The 22775-nt window shown below is 44.9% G+C and overlaps 1 protein-coding gene and 1 pseudogene across 1 annotated transcript in view; both read left to right on the plus strand.

Moving 5' to 3' along the window:
• The first annotated feature begins 236 nt into the window (after positions 1 to 236).
• On the plus strand, positions 237 to 8922 carry LOC144277067 (large ribosomal subunit protein eL14 pseudogene; annotated as a pseudogene).
• A 5855-nt stretch (positions 8923 to 14777) lies between these two features.
• Positions 14778 to 22775, plus strand: part of PLCH2 (phospholipase C eta 2) — a 284031-nt gene continuing 276033 nt past the window's right edge. Inside the window, exon 1 of the mRNA XM_077837140.1 lies at positions 14778 to 14889. Within this exon, the coding sequence (XP_077693266.1) occupies positions 14778 to 14889 (112 nt within the window). The remainder of the gene's footprint in view (positions 14890 to 22775) is intronic.

Raw genomic sequence — 22775 nt, forward strand, 5'->3', positions numbered from 1 at the left:
AGAGCTACCTTGGGCCCCATGGGGAGGGGATGTTGGAATGTTCAGGCACTCCAGAACTGATGGCCAGTTCTGAGCAACTGTGAACTTCTGTGGAGCTGGGACCCTCTGAGATGGCGTCTGGCTTCATTTGCATTTAGCTGCTCCCCCGCTGTAAGGCTGAGCTTGTGTCCCCTCCGAGGGAGGTGGGAGGAAAGAAAAATGTAGCTCTACTAAGAGTCACACCCACAGCTCTCACAATGCTCTTCACAGCAACGTCTTCTACTAGAGCTTCCTGTGCACGGCCAACTAAGGAGCTGCTGACAGAAATAGCCTGTGGCAGTGGAAAAAGACAGGCAAGTGAGAGAGAGAGAGAGTGCACGCTCACACATAGAACTACTCCATCTGCACCCTCTCTCTGCACTGTTTGGCCTGAAGGTACCTATGGAACATGCTGCCTGAATTGCAAACCATGAGGGCTCCATGTTCAGCTGACTCATTTGTGCTTTTACAATAAGAGCATATATGTAAATCATCTGTCAATGGGAGAGACATCAATATTTGGCCCTAACTACAATGGAAAGGGATTACAGCTGAGATGTTCAAAGCGAGCCAGGCACCAAGTACCATTAAACTGCAGTGTGATTTGGACCCTAACCTCACTTGAACTCCCTGAAAAAATCTCAGCCCACACATTCAAGCAACAAGGAAGCCCAAGATAGACCAGGTTCACTGGTAAAGACTCTTCTTTCCAAACTCCATCAGTCAGTCTTCACACCATCTGCTGTCCTCTATTTAAGTCTCTTCAGGTAGCATTGTGACAATCAGTGTTTCAGAATGGACCCAGCACTCTTTTCATGCCCCCTTCTGCAGGGTTCATTGCAGGAAGGTCACATCAGTATTTTGATCTCACTATCATCTCCAATTTTGAAGTCTTTCATAACTCACCTATATTTTGGCTTTCCTGCAAGCCATACGCAGTTTTTGCACATTAAAGCAATGCTTTACATATCTATAGTACCTCTTCATTTGGGATCTGGAAGCTCTCTGAGAACTCTCATTGAGCCTCACAACAATGCCCATTGTGGAGTATTATGTATCCATTTTACAGGTGTGCAAACACAGGCATAGAGAGGGGAAGTGACTTACCCAAGGATATATAGTAAATTAATGGCAGAGTTGTAGAGCAGTTAATTACAGTAGTCCTGCCATTAGTCTTGCATCCCAGTCCCATGCTCTAATCTAGCGGTGTCCAATACATTCGCCACTAGCCACATGTGGCTAATAGGCTATTGAATTGTGGCTAGTGCATGTGGCTTTTTTATAATGTGGCTAATAAGAAAAATTCAAAACCACAAGTGTGGCTAGCATCGAATTTCTGTTGGACACCGCTGCTCTAATCCATACCTAGACTGTTCTCCTTGCAGCTGTTCTGAAGGCTAGGAGTCATGGGTTCTTACACTATAGTTATGTGCTGCTATAAACTATATTGATATAGCTCTACCTTGGAGATCCTTACATGGAAAATGCAAATCACAGAAGTGCAAACCATTATCCTCCTCCCAGTCTCAGACGATAGATTGTCTGAAACTGGGTCCTGTGAATTACCTGCTGACTCTGACTGCGCATTCCAGCTGTCCCATTATCAGCCCTGTTTCATGCCTCTCCACAGGAAATAAAGCCATTCTCTTCCCTTGCGCATGAAAGCTGAGGTGAATCAAACACTGTGGTTTCCTGTCTCCTAACTCACTCAGTGAATCACTTTCTAACATCGCAGGGAGCTTTTGGTTTTAGGTTACATCTACATTTCAAACTAAGGGTGTAATTTCCAGTTTGAGGAGATGTACCTTCGTTAGCTCAGATTGAGGCATCATGCTAAGAACAGAAGTGTAGTCGTGGTGGCGGAGGGGCTAAGCGTTTGAGTACATACCTAGTGTCTCAAATGGGATTGTATTTGGAGGGGCTAGCCTCCCACCACCCAGGCTGCCATGGCTACACGGCTATTTTTAGCACACCAGCTCAGTCATAGCTAGTAGGAGTGTGTTTCCTTGAGCTGAAAATGACACCTTGTTTCTGATCTTTACTTGCACCCAGGGTGATCTTTGCAAACTCTTTGGGGCTGGCCCTGTTTTTATGTTTGTATGGTGCCTAGTGTCTTGTGGTCTCTAGGTGCAACTGCAAAACAAATAATAAATATTCAAAATAACCAGCTGAACTGTTCAGAGCATCGCATGTGGTCAAGAACCTCCTAGAACTCTTGGTGCTCACTTTGTTTTAATTGCCTGTTATTTTTCAATCTCGGATTCTAATTCTACACTTTAACTTAATGCTAGACATCCTTCTGTTGCCCAGTATTGTTGGACATCACTTGGGCCACCGCTAGTGTTTGATACTCACCACTGACTATAGGTATCCAAAGCTGGTCTTGTCAATTTGTAGGCCTTGCCTGATCCATTACATCCAGAGTTTTATCCCTTCTCAATTCTCTATAAGTAGGCCAGATAAGCACTGATCAAAGCTCTCCAGGTATACTAGTATCCACTCTATTCAGACTATCAGGCTGTCTGTGCTAGGAAGTGCAGTCATTATCAGTGTTGTTAAATCTCTGATTGCTTTGTAGATCTATTCATGTGTATCAAAGAGGTTTTTAATTTGATTTAATTGAGTTTTCAAATTGCTCAGATCTGACTGTATATATATTTTTGCTGTAGAATATGGCCAAATGATACAACTAATGGATAATTACAATTATTATGTGCCAAAAGATTGCTGGAATAGCGCAGGCAAAAAAGATCTCGACTTGTATTCAGGTTGGGTGATGTATTATTATTTTTTAATTTAGATTTAGGAGCTGTAAAATAGACACATTATTTAACAAGTGATAGCACTTTGCAAAATGTTTATTATTTTTCTCTCTGATCTTCTCCTTCCCCTTACCTATTGGGCCTGATCTTGGCCAGTGCTGAGCACTTTCAGAGGGATGCTGAGTGCCCTTAACTTCTATTGACTTGAGTGGGAGTATAGGATACTTATTGGATAGCTGGAATAGGCTGTTGCTCTATATCCAAGAGCAGGGGTGGGCAAACTACGGCCCACGGGCCGGATCCGGCCCCTTAGGGCTTTGGATTTGGCCCGTGGAATTGCCCCCCTGTGGGACCGCAGGCCCCGCGCCACTCTCAGAAGTGGCCGGCACCACATCCCTGGGGCCCCGGAGGCGGGGCAGAGGGCTTCATGTGTTGCCCTTGCCTCCAGGCACCGCCCCGCACAGCTCCCATTGGCCGGGAACTGGGAACCACGGCCAATGGGAGCTTCGGGGGAGGTACCTGGAGGTGTGGCAAGGGCAGCACGTGGAGCCCTGTGCCCCCCACCCCAGGGGCAGGGTAGGGACCTGGTTCCGGCCGCTTTCTGGAGTGGCGCCACATGAGGCCGGGGAGGCAGGCAGGGAGCCTGCCCTGGTCCCGGTGCATGCTGCTGCCACCCTGGAGCCGCTTTAGGTAAGCAGTGCCGGGCCAGAGCCTGAACCCCTCCTGCACCCCGCCTCCCAACTCCATGCTCTAAGCCCCCTGCCTGCACCTCGCACCCCTCCTGCACCCCAACCCCCTGCCCTGAGCCCCCGTCACACCTCGCATCCCAACCCCCTGCCCTGAGCTCCCTCCCCCAGTCTGCACCCCTCCTGCACCCCAACCCCCTTCTCTGAGCCCCCTCATATGCCCTGCAGCCCTCCTCTGCCACAATGCCTTGCCCTGAGCCCGTTCCTGCACACTGCACTCCCTCCCACACCCCGCAGTCCATCCCGCACCCCAATCCCCGCCCCCAGCCCTGCATACAATTTCCCCACCCAGATGTGGCCCTTGGCCCAAAAAGTTTGCCCACTCCTGTCCAAGAGACTAATGGCTACTGTAATGGACTATTGGTTGGAATTGGAATGGCTCAACTATATGTCATATGTCGCCTCGTGCTAATGGAGATTCCTCTTTAGATGAAGTAGTAGGGAGACAGAGGCTGCTAGCCAGATTTCAATGGTATTGAAGAGTATGAATATTATCCAAATGCAGTCCTCCTCCTGAATACAAACAGCCTCAGAACCTAGAGCCTGCTCACCCTGCTAATGTAACCTGCTAATCCCTTGGGCAGTGTAAACCTCATTTTTCTTGCGGACGTCACCTCCTACAGAGCTGTCCCAGCGCTTCTGAGTGATGGCTGGAATAAGAGCACTTTAGGGAGTGCCTCCAATCCTAAGCCTCCTGGGAAAAGACAGAATTGCCAAGCCTTCTCAGGACTGAACCGATGGCCCCTCTTTCCTCTGATTCCCAAGTCTGCACAAAGCATTGCTTAATTCCTATTCACCCCTTACAGGCTGGATAACAATGTTGATTGATTTTCTTTCCTTTGTTCTGTGGGCCCCTGTGTGAGCTGTAGCTCACGAAAGCTTATGCTCAAATAAATTGGTTAGTCTCTAAGGTGCCACAAGTACTCCTTTTCTTTGTGTGAATCTTGTTATAGGATCACTTCACTCTCTAGGCTTCAGTGTTAACTAGTGAACAGCAGCATTTAAAAAAAAATAGAAATGAAAAAAGAAAGAAAAGCAAATAAGAGAGGGTTAAAACGACTCTCCCAAAACAAAACAGGGCAAAGGGGAAGTTTAAAAAAAATGGGAAATGAAAGAAAAAGGGTTATGTGTTGCTTCTCTCTTCCCTCCTTCCATCTCTCCTGGGTTTGTGTGCTGTCTCCTGAAACTGTTAGCTCTTCAGAGCAGGGATCTGTCTTCTGATGTGTCTGTAAAGCACCTAACACATTTTAGGGTACTATATACTTAGGGCCAGATTTGTGTCTTTAAGGTGTGTCTGGAGTGGCAGCATGTAGCTACACTTCTGCAGGAGGAGCTGAGCTAGGACATAACCCCTTGAACCGCAATTCCCTCCTCCTTTCCCTGGCTTGCAGTCTGCACTGTCAGTTAGGGGCATCCATTGACGTTGGTGGAATCTAGATTTATGCTGGTATAATCAAGATCTGAATTTGGTCCTGGGATATAGTCACCGATGGGCTCTCATATCTTATATCAAACTGTTAGAATCCTTAGAAGAATAAAAGTTTTTCACAGGAAATCTTGCAAATTTCATATTGTACCATGCAGAATGAAACTTGAAACTTCCAAGTGCCTCATGAGATGAGCTCTCAGACAGCATCTTGTTCGTTGCCAACCAGTTCCCTGTGCTTTCTATGCACAATCTCCTAACACACATTTCTGAGTCTCCCCCTCTGCTCTACCTCCCCGTCCCCACTGAGAAATGCAGGTGCTTTTGGGAGATCACTTCTTTGGCTGTTGTGCAATGTGCTGCATCACCATGTCAATTTCAAGCTTAAGATGTGTGTGAGCTGTCTTTCTGCAAGAAGAGGCTGGACTCCAAGAGGCCTTCTGGTAGCTCTTGGTAAGTAAGAAAACAGAACAAATGATGCAAGTAGAGCTGGCTTCTGCATATTCGCTTCCCTGGGTTCACCTTCCAAAAATTGCCACAATGTTAAATTTAGATTTGTAAAGCAGATGCTGAAATACATGTTATATAAGCTTATTGGTATAATTGGACTCTTCAAGCCCGGACTGAATATTCTTTAGGCTTAATAACCGTGTTTAATTATTTGAGGAACGAATGTGTAATTATATCATTCTCCAAAAATGCAGAGCTACTTCTGCATTGTATACATGTCCCTTCAGCTCTAGCTGTAAGAAAGACCTGCCAAGATTTAGAAGGTGTTCTCCGTAGATACAACAGATCAACTGTGTTTAGGTTTTAACTGAAAGACTGGGCTGCTAGAGAAATGCGCCAGTAAATGTCATCTTTTCCTTTGATGTTGTTTGGTTATTTTATTTTTTAACCAAATCATTTTGCCATCCGGCTCCGTGTGAGGACAGTTTACAACATGCATGCTCTGTCCCCATGGAAATGGAATGCTACGTCACACCCTAAGGTGTGGTTTTACCCACTTGTTCCAGAGTACTAAAACAGCCTGCTTTCCTCTTGCAGTTGCCTTGGATGTGAAACAACTTGCTTGGGCGTGTAAATATCTCAACTGGAATTGCCTGACAAATGATTTTGCATTTTAAAAGTGAATAGTGTGTCATAGGGAACAGCAGCTAAGGTTAAAAACAACCCCCAAATTTCACTTGTTAATGCTTTTGAGTATCTCTTTGGTATCATGTTTGACCTCCCTTCCTTTTGATCTGCTTCTTGAGCAGATTCAGATTAATCTGGTGTCTTGTTTTTGTGAATTTTGTGTCTGTCATGTACTGTGGCTATTTTGTTATTTACTCTGAGAGGAAATCAAAGCCGATCTGTATGCCATTAGACACCAAGTGGTAGCTGTCTAAACACAAAAACATGGCCTTTTTCAAGTGAGATTTTAAATAGTTTATTTGCAGTGATCAAAACAATGGCAAAGAGGATTAGTAATGGCATATGCAGTCTTTCATCTCTCAGGTTTATGTACCCTGCTGTGAGGATTCCAATCACATTGCCTTCCCAAGGAATGTTGGATGTGACAAAGATGGTAGGATATGGCCCTGAGCCAGGGTCACCAGTTCAAATCCTGGTCTTATGGGTTTGAGCAAAAATTGTTAACCTCTGCTGGCTGTTTCTGTGGCCTGTGTCAATGACCTGGTGGGCCTCAAGAGAGTTCCTAGTGTGCAAGAGCCCTTGTCAATACAAACTATTGTGGACTGTGATTCGCTGCAAGAAGGGCACTTAAGCATGTGCTGAACTCCCATGAAAGCCAGCGGGCCTTTAGCACATACTTAATGTTAAGCACATGCTTAATGATTTCCTGAACTGGGGAACCACACTTTGTGTAGTTGTTTATGTTCTGAAACAGGAAGCTCTGGGCCCAGAATGAACTCTTCTCTTTCCATTAGTAGCGGCTCCTTCAGTCCATGCCAGCAGAGGATGGTGTGGGGGAATGCTTTAATTGTGCCAAACCTGTCCCTGTTCTGGGGATTCACATTATTAATTCTACACTCTTGTCTTGCAGTAGTACTTACAGGCCAACCAAGCATGGTCCAGTTGTGCTAGGTACTGTACAAAGACAATAAATAGCAGTCCTTGTCCCAAACATTTTGTGTCTAAGCCACAAGACATGAGGAGGCTGAGACAGACAAGCAGGCTGCCATTGGGGAAGATGGGGTGACTAAAATACTAGGGTGCATGCAATTCTTAGCCTGTCAGGATGAGTGAATGAAGGGACATCACTTTCCAGCTGATGTCAATTCATCACCTTTGCCACAGGGTGGTTTTTTTACATAGTTACCAGGTGTTTGCGAAAATACTTATTGATTTGGTAAAACAGAAAGTTGGTCACTTTTTTTAAACACTTCCTTTTAGGCAGTGTGGGCTAGAAGGTGGGGCACTGAGCTGGAACTCGTAAGACTGGGTTCTATTTGCAGATATGCTACTGACCTGCTGGATGACTTTCTCTCTGCCTCAGTTTCCCCGTACGTAAAATGGGGATAATGGCTACTGATCTCCTTGCTTTGCTCTCTGCTGATGAAAAATGCTAAACCAGAACTAGGTGGTGGTAGTGTATCTTGCGTGGTATGGCAAAGGGAACATTTCATGTGAATGTAGCTTTAGCTGCATTGCAGTGAAACTCGTGAAGCGTAGCACTGGAAAAAATGTGAATGGCTCCAGAGTAGTGACAGTGAATTTTCTTTAAGGTACGTCCCCAGGAATGTAATTCTGAACACCTTCTTCTGGCAAAACTCCCGCTTGTAGTCAGAGCAAATTTGCCTGAAGAAAGAGTTCAGACCAGGACTGAGCTGAACTGCTACCTTCTGTGATAGCATTGGCATCTTGTGTCTGTAACTCAAATTAATAACATTGCGTGGATGTAAAGTACTTCGTTTATCACTGGTACAGACACAGCATGAGCAGCTCGTACAACCTTCCCCCCACACCATCCTCCTGTTCATGTACCTCAGTTCTGACCATGAGGGACCATTTCTTGGGGCATAGTTCAAAGTCCAATTGGTCTCCCTTTCTGCTGAGGTTCCCAACAAGGCGGGCAGTTGTAGTGGTGGTTTTGTGATATGGACACCAGGGACCAGATAGTCAGCTAGTGTAAATGGACACTGCTCCACTGACTTCACTGACATTTCATCCTCTGAGCTCACTAAAGAAACTCACCATTTGCATTATGTTAAACTGTCTACAAAGATTAATTGTCCACCCTTCCATTGGCACCCCTTGGCTAAGACATGGCTGCCTGGGGAAGGTGAGGGCAGAGCTATACTTGGTGGTCAGAGGTGCTCACTCAGCTTTGTTACAACTCCAGCAGTGCTGAGGCTGACAATGCTCTGGAGAGAACCTGGGCCCAATTTCAAGAACATGGGCCCAGTTCATGGCTGTGGGTCCAGAGAACGTGAGAAATGAACTGAAGGCGAATTTCAGGGAGTGAGAACCCCCACCTGCTCCCAAACTAAAGAAAATGTACTAGCGAACCCCTTGCAAGAGATTGGCCGAGTTGCCTACATCTCCTTTGGGCCACATGTTGGCAAGCTGGTGGCACTTGTGGATGTTATTGACCAGAACAGGGTGCTAGTTGGTGGCCCCTGCAGTGGTGTAAGAAGGCAGGCTATGCCCTTCAAGTGCATGCAGCGAACCGATTTTGTACTCAAATTTCCACACAGTGCTCGTCTGAAGCACGTGCGAGTTGCCGGGGAGAAAGAAAATATTAATGAAAAATGGATAGGTACAAGGTGGGCAAAGAAGATTGAAGCCAGAGAAAAGAAAGCCAAGATGACAGACTTTGATCGCTACAAGGTCATGAAGGCAAAGAAAATGAGGAACAGGATCATCAAGCATGAAGTAAAGAAGCTCCAGAAGCAATCTTCCAAAAAAGCATAAACAGTCAGTAGTCAAATAAAGTTCCAGTTTACTATTTAAAAAAAAAAAAAAAGAGTCTCTGCTGGCATAAAGCATGGTAGCAAAATTGACAGAGCTCTAGCGAGGACAGTTGGCACTAGCAGAGGATCTGGCCTGCTGAACTTTGCCCATGTCTGAAGGACACACTGCTTGGTGTGTAATCAGTCACAATGATTGAACTTCCTGTAGCGGGAGCCACTCAAACAAATCCTAAAGCAAACTGTTAGGAGTGTTTGGCAAAGCAATTGCCACCCAGCTCTGCTCTCTGAAGAGTGAATGGACAGATCCTGACTCACTTTTAAGCATTTCCTTCTCTCCCTGGGAATCATCCAGGAAGCCATGATTCCTTTCGTAAGACATGCAGTGTACACCTACCACAGCAGTGGTGTGGCTGGTGGGTGTACAACTATCAGTGCGGAATAGGCTTGGAGGAGAAATTACTTAAATGATTGAAAGTGCCAGATAAACTCTCCTGCTCTGAGGCCAGGCCTGTTTTTTAGCCCAGGTTCTCGGTATGCGGGTGCACAGAACCGTGGGCCAGCACTGCTGCAGCAAAGCAATTAATCACTTTTCTGGCTTCTTCAACTCACAACTTCCATGTTTTTCTCTCTGTCTCCTACACATCTTGGCTGAACACTGGAGGCACCTTTTGACCTATGCTCAATTCTCCCCCAAAGATCTAAGAAAACTGTGAGGCCTCTCTTTCTTCTTATTCATATCGGTGTAAGTCAGGAACCACTCCACTGGAGCGAAAGGAGTTACCAAGCTATAAGTGAGCGCAGTCTCTCTTGTTATGGGCCAACAGCTTCTCTGTCGCAGGTTTTATTTACTCTCATTGGATAATTGCCTGTGGCAGGCTCAGCCAGTCTCTGAAGATGTCCACTGGCTGGGGTGTAAAAATTAGACAAGGAGTAATCTGTTGCCACCTCCCAAAACATGAGAAAGGCGTGAGGTATAAGAGCAACACAGAGAGAGATCCTGATGCAGGATTGTATCCTGAGGCTTTTGCTGAGGCACACTCCCAGTGCAAACTCACTGATTTCAGTGGGAGATTGTCTGACTAAGGGCCGAGAGCAAACAAACGTAAGGAGCTAAGGGTTTGGCCTGCAGTGAATATTGCTAACATTACCTAAGAGCAGCTCTGTTTTACTGCACAGCATTTGCATGCCTTAGCGAAGCATCTGTTCTGGATAAGGTGCTGCTGCTAACAGGCCTCAGCAACTGTTAGCTTGTATAGGCGCTTTGTTGTCTCTGCGTAAGCATGGGTATCCTTTACTCATTCTTGGTCTTTGATCACAGCAAGGGTTTGATACTGACAGGGGGATTAGTCAGAGTGAGATAAGCATCATATGTACTGTAATTCCTAGACCTACACTGAAGGTGGCCTGACAGCCTCAGATGTGGAGTCTGACTTTTTAAAAAACAGATGCACAATTGCTTGCCTAATGTGTACACTCAGTTATAGCAACTGCACATACAAATAGCTCATTGTGCTCACAATTGTCTTCTCTCCATTTGCACTCACAATTGCCTGATTTGCACATGTAATTATAGCTAAACTTTTCCAGGTTGTTGTGTGCGGGGGGTTTTTGTACCTCATCACAACATTATTTCCCTGTAACAGCTAACGCACAGTTCCTTAAGGAGATTTCTTATCCTTTGTACATGATATTATTGCTATTTGTTTCAGAGTAACAACCGTGTTAGTCTGTATTCGCAAAAAGAAAAGGAGTACTTGTGGCACCTTAGAGACTAACCAATTTATTTGAGCATAAGCTTTCGTGAGCCGCAGCTCACTTCATCGGATGCATACTGTGGAAAGTGTAGAAGATCTTTTTATACACACAAAGCATGAAAAAAACCTGGATTTGTGCTGGAAATGGTCCAACTTGATTATCATACACATTGTAAGGAGAGTGATCACTTTAGATAAGCTATTACCAGCAGGAGAGTGGGGTGGGAGGAGGTATTTTTTCATGCTTTGTGTGTATAAAAAGATCTTCTAGACTTTCCACAGTATGCATCCAATGAAGTGAGCTGTAGCTCACGAAAGCTTATGCTCAAATAAATTGGTTAGTCTCTAAGGTGCCACAAGTACTCCTTTTCTTATTACTATTTGTATTTCAGTAGCACTTAGGAGCCCCAGTTCCAGACCAGGACCCCACTGGGCTAGGTGCTGTACAAACAGATAATGAAAAGGCTGCCCCGACTCCAAAAATCATACAGTCTAAGTATAAGACAAAAGATAACAGGTGGATACAGATGGGGGAGCACAAAGAAATAAGGCAATGGAGTGTGTTTATTACACTGGGCTATGTATTTTGAAGATCCATTAGCAGAATGCATGGTAGTTTGAACCAAAAGTGGCTTCAGATTTTCCTCTCTTTCTAGAAAGTGTGTGTCTGTGTGTGTGATAGACAGATCAGGCACTGCGTTCCCCCGTGACTCCCACACTGAAAGGCAGACACAATGCCATTCTTTCTCTGACTACCTCTTCATCAGCTGCTTAGGATTCTGGAGCGCTCTAGAAATGCCGTTGCAGAGGACTGGTTGTGGGAGGTGGGGCAGTGGCTGTGTGTCAAAGTCTCTTGTGTTCTTTTATTTGCTTTAAGACGTGGTTAGGGATTGGTGTTTGGAGACAAGCCGAAGCCTGCAGAGATTTCCTGTCCCTGGGTGTATGGAAAGCAAGGGGCAGTATATAGTAACATTTAAAAAAGAGCTAGAAAGTTCACATGCACGAAGGAGAGTCTGGGTGTTTATTAAGTGAGGTGAGCAGTGCTGGTGTGTTGGATCCTTTAGTCGGGGAGTGGTGAGCATTACTGGATGGAGAACCCTGGAGACTGAAATCTTCCAACCACTGAACAGACACAGCCCAGAAAGTGGCGGTGCAAATTTCCCACACTACCTTGTTAACGTGCTTCGGCCCTGACCAGGCTGGGATTGGCTGTGGGGATGGGGTTGGAATTCAGTCTCCCCCTAACCCATTCCATTTTTCACCTCTCTGGTGAAAGTGCCAACAAGGAGGCATCCATGAAGCTGGGTGTTGCTGTGTGGATGCTAGCATCTGGGAGTGGGATCAAAACCACCCCCCCATTGAAAGTATCTTTTTCTTTTCTTTTTTGGTATTGCAGTAGGGTTTAGAGGCAGCCATCGGGGACCAAGACCCGATTATGCTAAATACTGTGCAAACATGCACCAAAAAGATGGCCCATACCCCAAAGAGCTTACAGACAGCTCTGGGTCACTGTGCACCTGGGTAGCGTACAGCTCAATAGCAACTCCCTCAGCAATGACAGGTTTCAGAGTAGCAGCCGTGTTAGTTTTGCAAAAAGAAAAGGAGTACTAGTGGCACCTTAGAAACTAACCAATTTATTTGAGCATAAGCTTTCGTGAGCTACAGCTCACTTCATCGGATGCATCCCTCAGCAATGGGCTCTCACACGTTATCTCCGGGGTGGATGCTGTCTGGCTCCCACTCCTCCTTCACCCACATGGTATTAAGGCAGTCCTAGTGCAGGCACTGAGAAAGGAATGGCTGCAGCCTTGATGGAGCATCTAGATAGATAATAAATATTTAAAGGCTTTTAGCTAGGTCCACTGGAACTGAATCAGATGGTTCCGACGTTGCCAGCTCAGACCAAACAGAGGAGCATCACACCCCAGTGAGAGCCGACTTTTGGGAGGGGGGATGATGCAGAAGAGTCTGATCAGAGTCCTGCCTCCTTTTCCCTGGCCCATGGAAGGGGAATGGCTGACGGGGTGGGGAGAGCGCCTGCAATATAAATATAAGGACACTGCTGGGTTGGGAAGGTGTGGGTGTGGCTAAGATGTGTCTTATGATGGAGAAGGGTCAGGAGTGATTGTATTGAATATAATGGGTGTATAACAATTCTCCTGAGCAAGGCTCCTGGATGCAGACAGACTTTGTGGCTCTTTCAGCCTTTCAAGGTCCCAGGCTGACGGCAGTCTGTGCTACTGAATGTCACCACACGGGGTCGCTGCAAGTCCTGGCCTGGGATAAGCAGGGGGTGATGTGCTGATGGAAGGAGATTGCTGGGATTGTCGGGGGGACAATGGTACTCCTGACACCTCGTAGAGCCCGCGTTGTGCTTGCACACACTCATGCCAATGTGTAGGGGTCTCTCCTCTGCAGTCAAGGTTCCCTGGTGCTGAGACCCTCCTGAGTGCAGCAACCCCACTCCTGAAGGATGCCCTTGTCTCTGGTGAGATCCTCTCCCATGTGGGTGTAAAAATGCTGTGGTTTCAGTGGCATTAAAATTTTCCACTGCATAAATATTGCTAAGCCCTGACGTCCCGTATGTGAAGGAACCGTGCATTCAACTCACTGTCTAAGGTTTAGTTTGCTGGCTGAGGCGTTCCTTCCTCCAGGGTACCTGGGGCAAGACAGACTGGGGGAGAAAAGGCTTGCAGTGTTGCAGTATGGAGAGGAAACTGTTTCCTGCTGTAGTTGGATGAGGGAGCAAACGGGGAAGGCCCCTCTCACTTTGACTGGCACTTGCTGTAAAAAGGACACCTTTGAACTAGATTTTTGTTTTGCTACAAGCAAAACACCTTAATATTCCCCCCTCGCCTCTTACAAATTCTGTAGTGATGCCTCATTGCTATCTCTGTCTAGAAGTTCACTTCAGACTAGATCTCTGTTATTACAGCAAAACCTGTCCGGACAACGTTCCAGGGCTTAACTTGTAATTAAAAGCATGGAGTCAAATGGTTACAGTGTTAATACAAGAATCGCAGAGTTTTCTCCCACAGCCTTTTCTGATCATTGCGTCAGAGTCGGCTCTAATTTCTTTGAGAGGAAGGAGGCCCAGGGAGATTTGTGCGGAGCAGAAAGTTGCCTTTCCTGCAGCCCATGCGAGAAGGATGCCTGGTTAGAAGGGCGGGGGGTGGGGTGGGGATGCAGGTATGGAGATGAGGTGACAGCAGGTAAGAGAAAAGGGAAATGAAGATATGGAAGCTAAGAGGAGGGGTGGATGAGCAAACAAACATCCTAACAGATGCTGCTCCCAGCTATTTGTGTCCATTAGGGACGTGGTGTATTCTCTGATTTCTCCTGAAACAGGGTTGCATTTGAAATATATGTGATAAACTGTAACTACAGCAAGATACATCTGATGGTATCTTGAGAACCTGTAGCTGGCAGAACTGATCTCTCCCTGCTTCTACTCCAGCGCTCTTAAATGACATGAATTGAATGAAATACCAGAGTCCTCTGTGCGGCTCTGCTCTCACTCCCACCTGTGAATCATGGGAGTTACTTTGGCTTTATACTAGCATAAATGAGATCACAATCTGCCCAATGTGTGTAAGCAGGAGCAGAGTTTGGTCCATTGTAGATAATCCAGCATGGTGCTATTATAAGCTTTGCTCTTCATGATAGAATAGATGAGGTTATTTCAACTATTTGGAAAAAAAAATGTCTTCACTAGGTGTGTAACATGCAGTACGTACTGGGAGGAGATGCTGAATTCCAGCTCCTGTCACTCTGACCACCTGGAATGCAAAGGCCAAGGGATTCACTACATCAAGGCAGAAGACAGTGGTAACTTCTCTTTAGCAGCAGTACCTGAACATCTGTCCTCCATCTTGTATTGCAGGTGTCAATCGGACTGAGACAGGACAGTCTTCTGGACCTGGCAAGGCGAGCTTGGAATTCCAGAGAGGAGACTCTGCATGAATTCTGTAGGAACCTGGGACTATCCTCTAAATGGCAGGAGAAAGCCCCTGATTCCCTGAAGATTCTTTTTATCACTGGAACTGAATCTTTTGTGCCAATATGACATTTTCCATTTTCCAGTCTGACAATTGAAATAACACGCTGCGTGGCTTGGAGTGGACGTTCTGAAGGGGCAGCTTTGAGAGGCTACAATGGCTCTGGCATATCCAAAGGCCATGCTAGGGGACCTGCTGCATCCAGAAGAACCATCACTTGATAATGAAAAGTGTCACCACTTCCTGTCTGCAAACATCATCGCAGTAGGTAAGTGAAAGCTGAATAGCTCCTGATTTTATTGTTGTTGGGTATTTAAAACTTCTTTTCTTGTGGTTTTTCGTTTGGAAGCTGTGGTCTTACATGGGGCATCTAGTTTTCTTGATTATGGGCTGTACTACGGCAGTGGCTCTCAACCCTTCCAAACTACTGCACCCCTTTCAAGAGTCTTAAAAACTTACAAAATCAGACATAAAAATACAAACATGTCACTATTATTGACAAATTGCTGACTTTCTCATTTTTGCCATAGAATTATAAAATAAATCAATTGGAATATAAATATTTACTTACATTTTAGTGTATAGTATACAGAGCAGTACAAACAAATAATTGTCTATGGAATTTTAGTTTGTACTGACTTTGCTGGTGCTTTTTACATAGCCTGTTGTAAAACTAGGCCAATATCTAGATGAGTTGAAGTACCCCCTGGAAGACCTCTGAGTACCCCCAGGGGTACACGTACCCCAGGTTGAGAACCACTGCACTAGGGCATTGTACTGTGGTTGGCTTACAAACGATTGGGGCGGATTCTCTGATCTGTCCCACTCCCTTTGCACCACTCAGACAGTGCAGAGGGATGTGTTGAGACATGAAGGCAGAGTGGCCAGAATGTCATCTGCTCCAGCAATCCTGGGCTGGTACATGGTCCCTAGGAGACCATGAACCAGTGGCATAGCCCAGGACTCAACAGAGAATCTCGCCTCTTAAGTTTCACTGAACAGTAAATGTTCTGAAAGGCTTTTATGATCAGTCTTAGTAGCGTATACAACACAACAGACCAGTCAGTCAGTCTGTGTCTGTCTGTCTGTCTGTCTCACTCACACACAGACTTTGGACAAGCCTGTTGCCCTTTTCCATGCCTCTACTGGTGTAAAGCTGGGTAAATTAAAATATGCTCTTTCCAGCACCTTTCACCTGAGCATCTCAAAGCACTAAACGAATAAAACCTCTGATCCCTGCCTCAGGTAAGTAAGGGGTATAGAGGGATCACGTCTTACAGCAGCTGTTTGATAGATGTCTGTTCTAGGATTTAGTATGCATCATTACCATCTCTAAGATTGCAGCAACACCACATAACTGTTCAACTGAACTGAAAAAGGATGCAGAATCCAGTTAAAACAACAGTCACTTGGTGAGGCAAAATGTATCTGCACTGGAACTTGCCCAGACGCCTGGGGTTAACCCCCAATGCTTACTAAGAGATGCACGGGATCTTTAATGACCATGAGTTGAAAGGACTTTGTTTGACAAGTTGCCCTTATGATGACACCTTAGCAACACAATTTTTCATAGTACTATTCTGGCCCAATTCTAATTTGGAGGGAAGAATGTCCCCTTGCAAAGTCATTAGCGCCACTTCCCATAGCATCTCTTCATTCCTTTGAGGTCCCCTGCCCAAGTACTGACCGAAGCCAGCACAGCTTACCTTGGGAGAGCTGGGAGGATCGCTGTCTGTAGTGGTATTGGTTTACTTAGCCTTGATCTTTATGTTGGCACAGTGCACAGAAACCTCATGGTAACTATTAGATGGAAAGGTTGAGTCATTTGCCCAAAATTGCACATTGTGTCTGTGTTACAGACAGGATTAAAACCCAGCCTGCAGTGTGTTGTGCTCGACCCTAGTCTATAACTCATCCTCAATGCCTGTGTTACTGGCTATCATTTAAGGAGATTGAAATTGGAGCTGTGTTTATATATGTTGCTTTGCATAAAAGAGCTGCTTACTTTGTCTGTGTTCATAAGTGCATCCCATAGAATCTGTGGGATAATTGTGTTATGAATTTGTGGTACATAGTACCATAAGATTATTGTGGTTGTAAAGAGAGATTCATGTAGCAGTAAATGAAGCTTTCAAATGCTTCCCGAGTCATGCTAGGCCTAATAATCTCTTTATGTAGGCAATCACATTTAGGCCCCAATAGACTATCTTAATGTTTTTGAGATCCACTTGAATAAATGGGAAACTGAACTGTGGTCACCAGGGCTTTAACACAGTGTTAACCAACATCACAAACTGGGCACTCCAGCTTGTTGGGGGTCTTATAATGACAATCCATATTTGATGTCATTCCTTAATGTGCCAAAATTGGGAAGCCTGGCACTAAAAAGTGGCATGGGCCCAATTTCACAGAGAAGTTGGGAAGGCAGAATAAAAGTACCCTTTGTACTTACCAGTCTTCAAACAGCACTGGACTGTGTGGGGCAGGGAGGCCATCAAACCAGCTGTGATCCACCATCTCTTAGGAGGGATATGCTTTTGTAACAGAAATGGGTCTTTATGGGAATGAGGTGACTTACATCGACAGCTGGACCAGATGGGGCAATTTGGCCCCTGATTTGCTAAATGGTTCAGTATAAACCCAAAGTGGGACAGTGGGTGTGCCTGTAGAAATGCACACGTGCCCACAGAATGTGTGAGCATTCCCAATGTGCCAACAAAACCTTGTGTACTCCTACAAAAACCTATGATGCATCTAGTGTACCTGCAGAAAGGGGGTGTGTGTGTGTGTCTGTGTGCACACACACACATGCACCTATTATTCCAGACACAAGAATGCAAATCCCATCTGATGCGGCCACAAAATCAGTGCATTTGCACATGCAAATAAGCACTTTCAAATACAAATCCCAACAACTGTACACATAGGAATCTAAATATCTGGTTTGTGCATCCAAATGCAGGTTGTAGCAGGCAATGGCAACACGTTGTTCACCCTCCCTTTCACCTACTGTGACAGTTCGGCCTGAAGCGTCAATCTGACTGATAGTGGCTAACAGTCTTCTGAGGGAAAAGCTGAACAGCCCCTGCTAAGGTTCACTATCTGAATCTCTCACCATGCACGTTCATCTGCCACTGAAGCCTGGTTAACAGTGATGCCCCTGACAAATAAGTTAATTAAATGGAACATCCTCACTGGACAGTGGGCAACTTGGTGACTCGTTCTCTTTGCTAATTAGCTGATGTAGGCTGAAAGCAATTAATATTATATGTAAAAATGAAGCTGGCAAGAGAGTTAATTACAGGTAGAAAGTTGATTTCTCCCCACATGAGAGAGTGGGAATTTAAGGCCAAGTCAAAACAGTCCTTTAAGGTCACCATTAGAAGTTCAGTGGAATGTGCATCATTTCTTGTTCAGGGCAAGTAACAGGAAACTGACCAAACACGTGTACTCTAGATCAGTGCTACGCAAAGTGGTGGTCCGTGGACTGGTGGCGGTCTGCGAGCCATCGGCTGCCGGTCTGCGCGCATATTGGAAAAAAAAATTGCCAGTCCCCCACATCAGATAGCACTTGAAATCAGATTACAGGGATGAAACCTGTTGATCAAGTCAATGGGCTAGATCCTTAGATGGCATAGGTCCATTCCAGGTTGGGACAGCGACTTCAGATGGTATACGCATAGAAAATGATGGAATTGTCCAACGAGGGTGTGTTGAATTCTATTAGACACCTAAATCATTGACTTGTCCAGGAAAAAATATTCATTAGAAACTACTGGGTATCCCCTTAAAATGGTTAAATTTAAAATGGTCAGTAAATGTAGGAGCAGTTGATGCAATTCATTGTGTGTGTGTGTGTGGTATGGGATTCTCTCGATGTGTATGAAGTTTTGGGAAAAAATTTGATGTTACATGCAAATAGTATGCTGGCGCCAGAATGAGCTATGTTAGCGATCTCGGGGACTTGTCAATTATACATAAAATGGGTGAACAACTTCTCCTTTGAGCAAACTTGATACAACTAAAAGGGATAAGATGGGAAACACTGAAAATTCTGAATGCTACCAAATGGTATGTTGTCCTAACAGATCTGATTGGCCTTGAAAAGGTAGCTTAGCAAATGAATAACTAGCAGGAGTTCAATCTTTTTTAAAGACATGGATGATTAATGTAATTGTTGTTCGCTCTTCCCTCTCCTGTACTGGGAAGTAGCACAGAAGCCTGTCTTAGAAAAAAATATGTCTAGATATGTGTATGCTTAGCCAGGCTGTATCTGTGGGTTAGCATCCATACGACTGCATTACATTTAACTGTGGAAAACACAAAATTGTTAAAACAAACAGCCTGCAAAGCCTGTGTGTGAACATAGGATGTGAACTGGGGACCTGATGCAGTGAGTTAATGTACTGACTGTTCTTTAGGCCCAGAGACCAGAGCAATGTGTAGTTCCAGTTCAACAGCAAGGCTGAGTAGCTGGTTTTGCAAATTCTTTCCATCCTTTAGCTCACAATTCAGTGTTTTTTCTCCATGTTCAGGGGTTTCTGCTTTTCTGGGTCTTGTGCACTCTGATCTGTTGGGGCCCTCATGGGAGAGGAAGAAATGAGGCCAGTCCTAGTCATTGTTTCAAGAGGAGCATTAACTTTCAATCTACCATGGGCCAAATCTTAGCTCACTTATTTACTGATTGCTAAACTCCCATTGACTCATGGGACTAATGGAAATTGGCTTAGTTTTGAGCCATTGGAAAGCCTGGGATTGTTTACTATAGAAAAGAGACGAGTGAAAGGGAACATGATATAATAATGAATGGAATAGATAAGGTAGCTCAAAAGATTCTGTTTTCCCTGTCTCATACCACAAAAACAAGGAGACAGTAAATGAAATTAAAAGGGGACAAATTCAGTACAGATAAGAGAAATATCTTTTTACACAACGTGTAATTAGACCATGGAACGCCTGAAAATCATGGAGGCGAAGAACTTAGCAAGATTCAAAAAGGGACTGGACGTCTTATACGGATCAGCTGCCCCCACATCTGCTACTGTGTGGTTCTTACACCTTCCTCTGAAACTTCCTCTGATGCTGGCCACTGTCATGCAGGATAGTTGGCTAGATCCAGTCTGGCAATTTCTGTATTCCTAAAGTCCGTGAAAAAATGTATAAAGAACTCAGGGTTTAGCCCCATGCAAACTGTCAGCAGTAAAAATGTGTGTCTCGGACTCCCTCACAGTCTCCTGAGAAGGGGAACAGCACACGTGCTGTGTCTGTTTGCAAGTCTGCTGAAACTTTTGGGAGGGCAAAAGTTCACTGTGGTTTTTGCCCTTGTTTGTTTGTTTCCCTTCTTGTGGTAAGAGCAGTTGATACTAATAAGAAAGAAATGTCAAAAATTGTGTGACCTTATATCACACAATATATATATATATATATATATTGTGTTGGGAAACCTGCAGCCCGCAGGCCGCACGCGGCCCGTCAGGGCAATCCGCTGACGGGCCGCCACACACTTTGTTTACATTTGCATGACTGCCCACAGCTCCTGGCCAATGGGAGCTGCGGGAAGCCGCGCGGGCCACAGGGACGTAGGTTGCCCACCACTGCCTTATATAGAATTAAATGTCCCTTTTTATGGCTTGTGCTAATGCAACTTCCATGGCTACCTTTCATCTTTCACCTTTGCATCTTTCAGCCACCAGCGCTGAATTCACTTAAATAATTTTCTTCTTCTCTAATTTTTAATGAGTAAGTTCCAGAGGGAACACTGGATGGTGGAAACCTGTGAGGGAGTTTCGATAATCATCCCCTCATCATTCAGGTGTGAGGACAGTATGAAGAGCAAGTGAAACCCAATGATTACTTTTTAAAAGCCAAAGATCCCGAGTAAGATCCTTGACTGTTGTAAATCAGTGACTTAGGGGAAGACTTTCAAAAGCTGCTATGTTATTTAGGAGCATCAATTGAAGATTGGGACTTATGCTCCTGCATTCCTTAGGTGTTTTGGAAAATCTTCCTGTTAAGTCAGTGGAGCAATCCGAATTTATACCCGCTGATGTTCAGGCCCCTTAACCCTAAAGTGTTTCAACATCTGAGTTGAGAGCTTACATATTTACCCTAAGAATGATGATCGCTCACTGTTGCTGCTGTTTGTTGAGTGCTGTCAGGGTGTTTGGAGGAAGAAATGGTCCCTAAAGAGTTTCTCATGCTACAGACAATTTAAAACATCAGCTGTTGAGAGAGCAGAGGAATTGTCCAGTGGCCATTGTTGAAAGTCTTTGTGGGCTCATGGGTGTTGTAAGAAGGGATTTGAAGGAGATGGGGCAGGTTGCTTGATGCACAAGAGGAGCACTGAATTTGGCTCCCATGGGAGTTGCACCTCTTAAAGCTAGGCTGCATTTGATTGAATCTAGCCCATGAGATGAAATTCACCCCTGTGCATTGGCATGTGCACTGCTTAAGCACTTAAAGTAGAGTTTAAGTTGTGCCTAGGTCTTGTCCTGGTCTTGCACAGGGATGAATTTCACCTGATGGGTCAAATCCCCATTTGGTATAAACCAGTGTAGCTTCACCCTTTTTACACAAGCTGAGGGTCTGGACCTACATGTGTTGCTCCTACTAATATTGATGGGAGTGAAACCCACTTCACTGGTTACAGCACGTCAGTGGAAAGATAGATCCATAAGGGATGGCAGCTGTGCCAGTTCTTGTCTCTAGTTACCTAAGTGGGTTTTTTTCCCCAGTAGAGCTAGTCCATCTAAACATGCTTCTTGGGTTCACAGGGAGAAGTAACTAGTGAGATATTCTGCACCATTTAGTAAGCTGTTGTGTAATTTGTTCCATGTAATGCAAGATAATCATCTGGACACAAAAAAGAACCCCAGCTTATTCCAGCAATGCTTTTTACTTTTTCAAAGTAATCATCTGAAGAGTGAGAGGAAATTAACTGTTTCAAAATTTCCTGCAGTAGCAGTTACAGTTCTGAGTTAACATATGAAGACATGCACACTTTGTCTTCCTGGTCTCTCCTCAGGCATTTTGTCCCCATCTCTGGAAGGTAAGATGTAATTATAATTCAGTGGCCACAATAAGATTCAGGCCCTGATCCTGCAAGTTGTTCCATGTGGGCAGATCCCTGCATCCATGCAGAGCCCCAGTGGTTTAAACAGAGGAAGTACTTGCAGGATCCTAGCCTAAGTGTAGTCCCTTTTGAAAAAATCCTGTAGAATTCAATAAAGAATAGTAACCCTTCTATGGGATATTTTAGACTGTCTCATAGCAATATAGTTATAGATACAAACAGTGATGTAATTCTCTGTTCAACTCCCTCTACGCTGGATTACTTTCCATAGAAAGTTTGTTTATTTTTCTGGAACCCCATTAAAAGTCTGCTAGAATTGTATTTGTTTCATGGCAAATTTCCAAAGCTCTTAAGCACGTGTCTGAATTAAGCTTGTGCTTAAGTGCTTTGCTGAACCAGGATAGACTGAAGTATTGCTTAAATGTGCTGATGAACTGGGGCCTTAATTCCATAGGCTATTTCCATAAGGTATATCAATTTATTGTTTGATGCATTCTGTGTTCTGCGGAAAAGGACCTAGGGGTGACAGTGGACGAGAAGCTGGATATGAGTCAGCAGTGTGCCCTTGTTGCCAAGAAGGCCAATGGCATTTTGGAATGTATAAGTAGGGGCATAACGAGCAGATCGAGGGACGTGATCGTCCCCCTCTATTCGACATTGGTGAGGCCTCATCTGGAGTACTGTGTCCAGTTTTGGGCCCCACACTACAAGAAGGATGTGGATAAATTGGACAGAGTCCAGCGAAGGGCAACAAAAATGATTAGGGGTCTGGAACACATGACTTATGAGGAGAGGCTGAGGGAACTGGGATTGTTTAGTCTGCAGAAGAGAAGAATGAGGGGGGATTTGATAGCTGCTTTCAACTACCTGAGACGTGGTTCCAGAGAGGATGGTTCTAGACTATTCTCAGTGGTAGAAGACGACAGGACAAGGAGTAGTGGTCTCAAGTTGCAGTGGGGGAGGTTTAGGTTGGATATTAGGAAAATCTTTTTCACTAGGAGGGTGGTGAAACACTGGAATGCGTTACCTAGGGAGGTGGTAGAATCTCCTTCCTTAGAAGTTTTGAAGGTCAGGCTTGACAA

This window comes from Eretmochelys imbricata, chromosome 18, assembly GCF_965152235.1.
Source record: "Eretmochelys imbricata isolate rEreImb1 chromosome 18, rEreImb1.hap1, whole genome shotgun sequence".
In the NCBI taxonomy this organism is placed as follows: domain Eukaryota; kingdom Metazoa; phylum Chordata; order Testudines; family Cheloniidae; genus Eretmochelys; species Eretmochelys imbricata.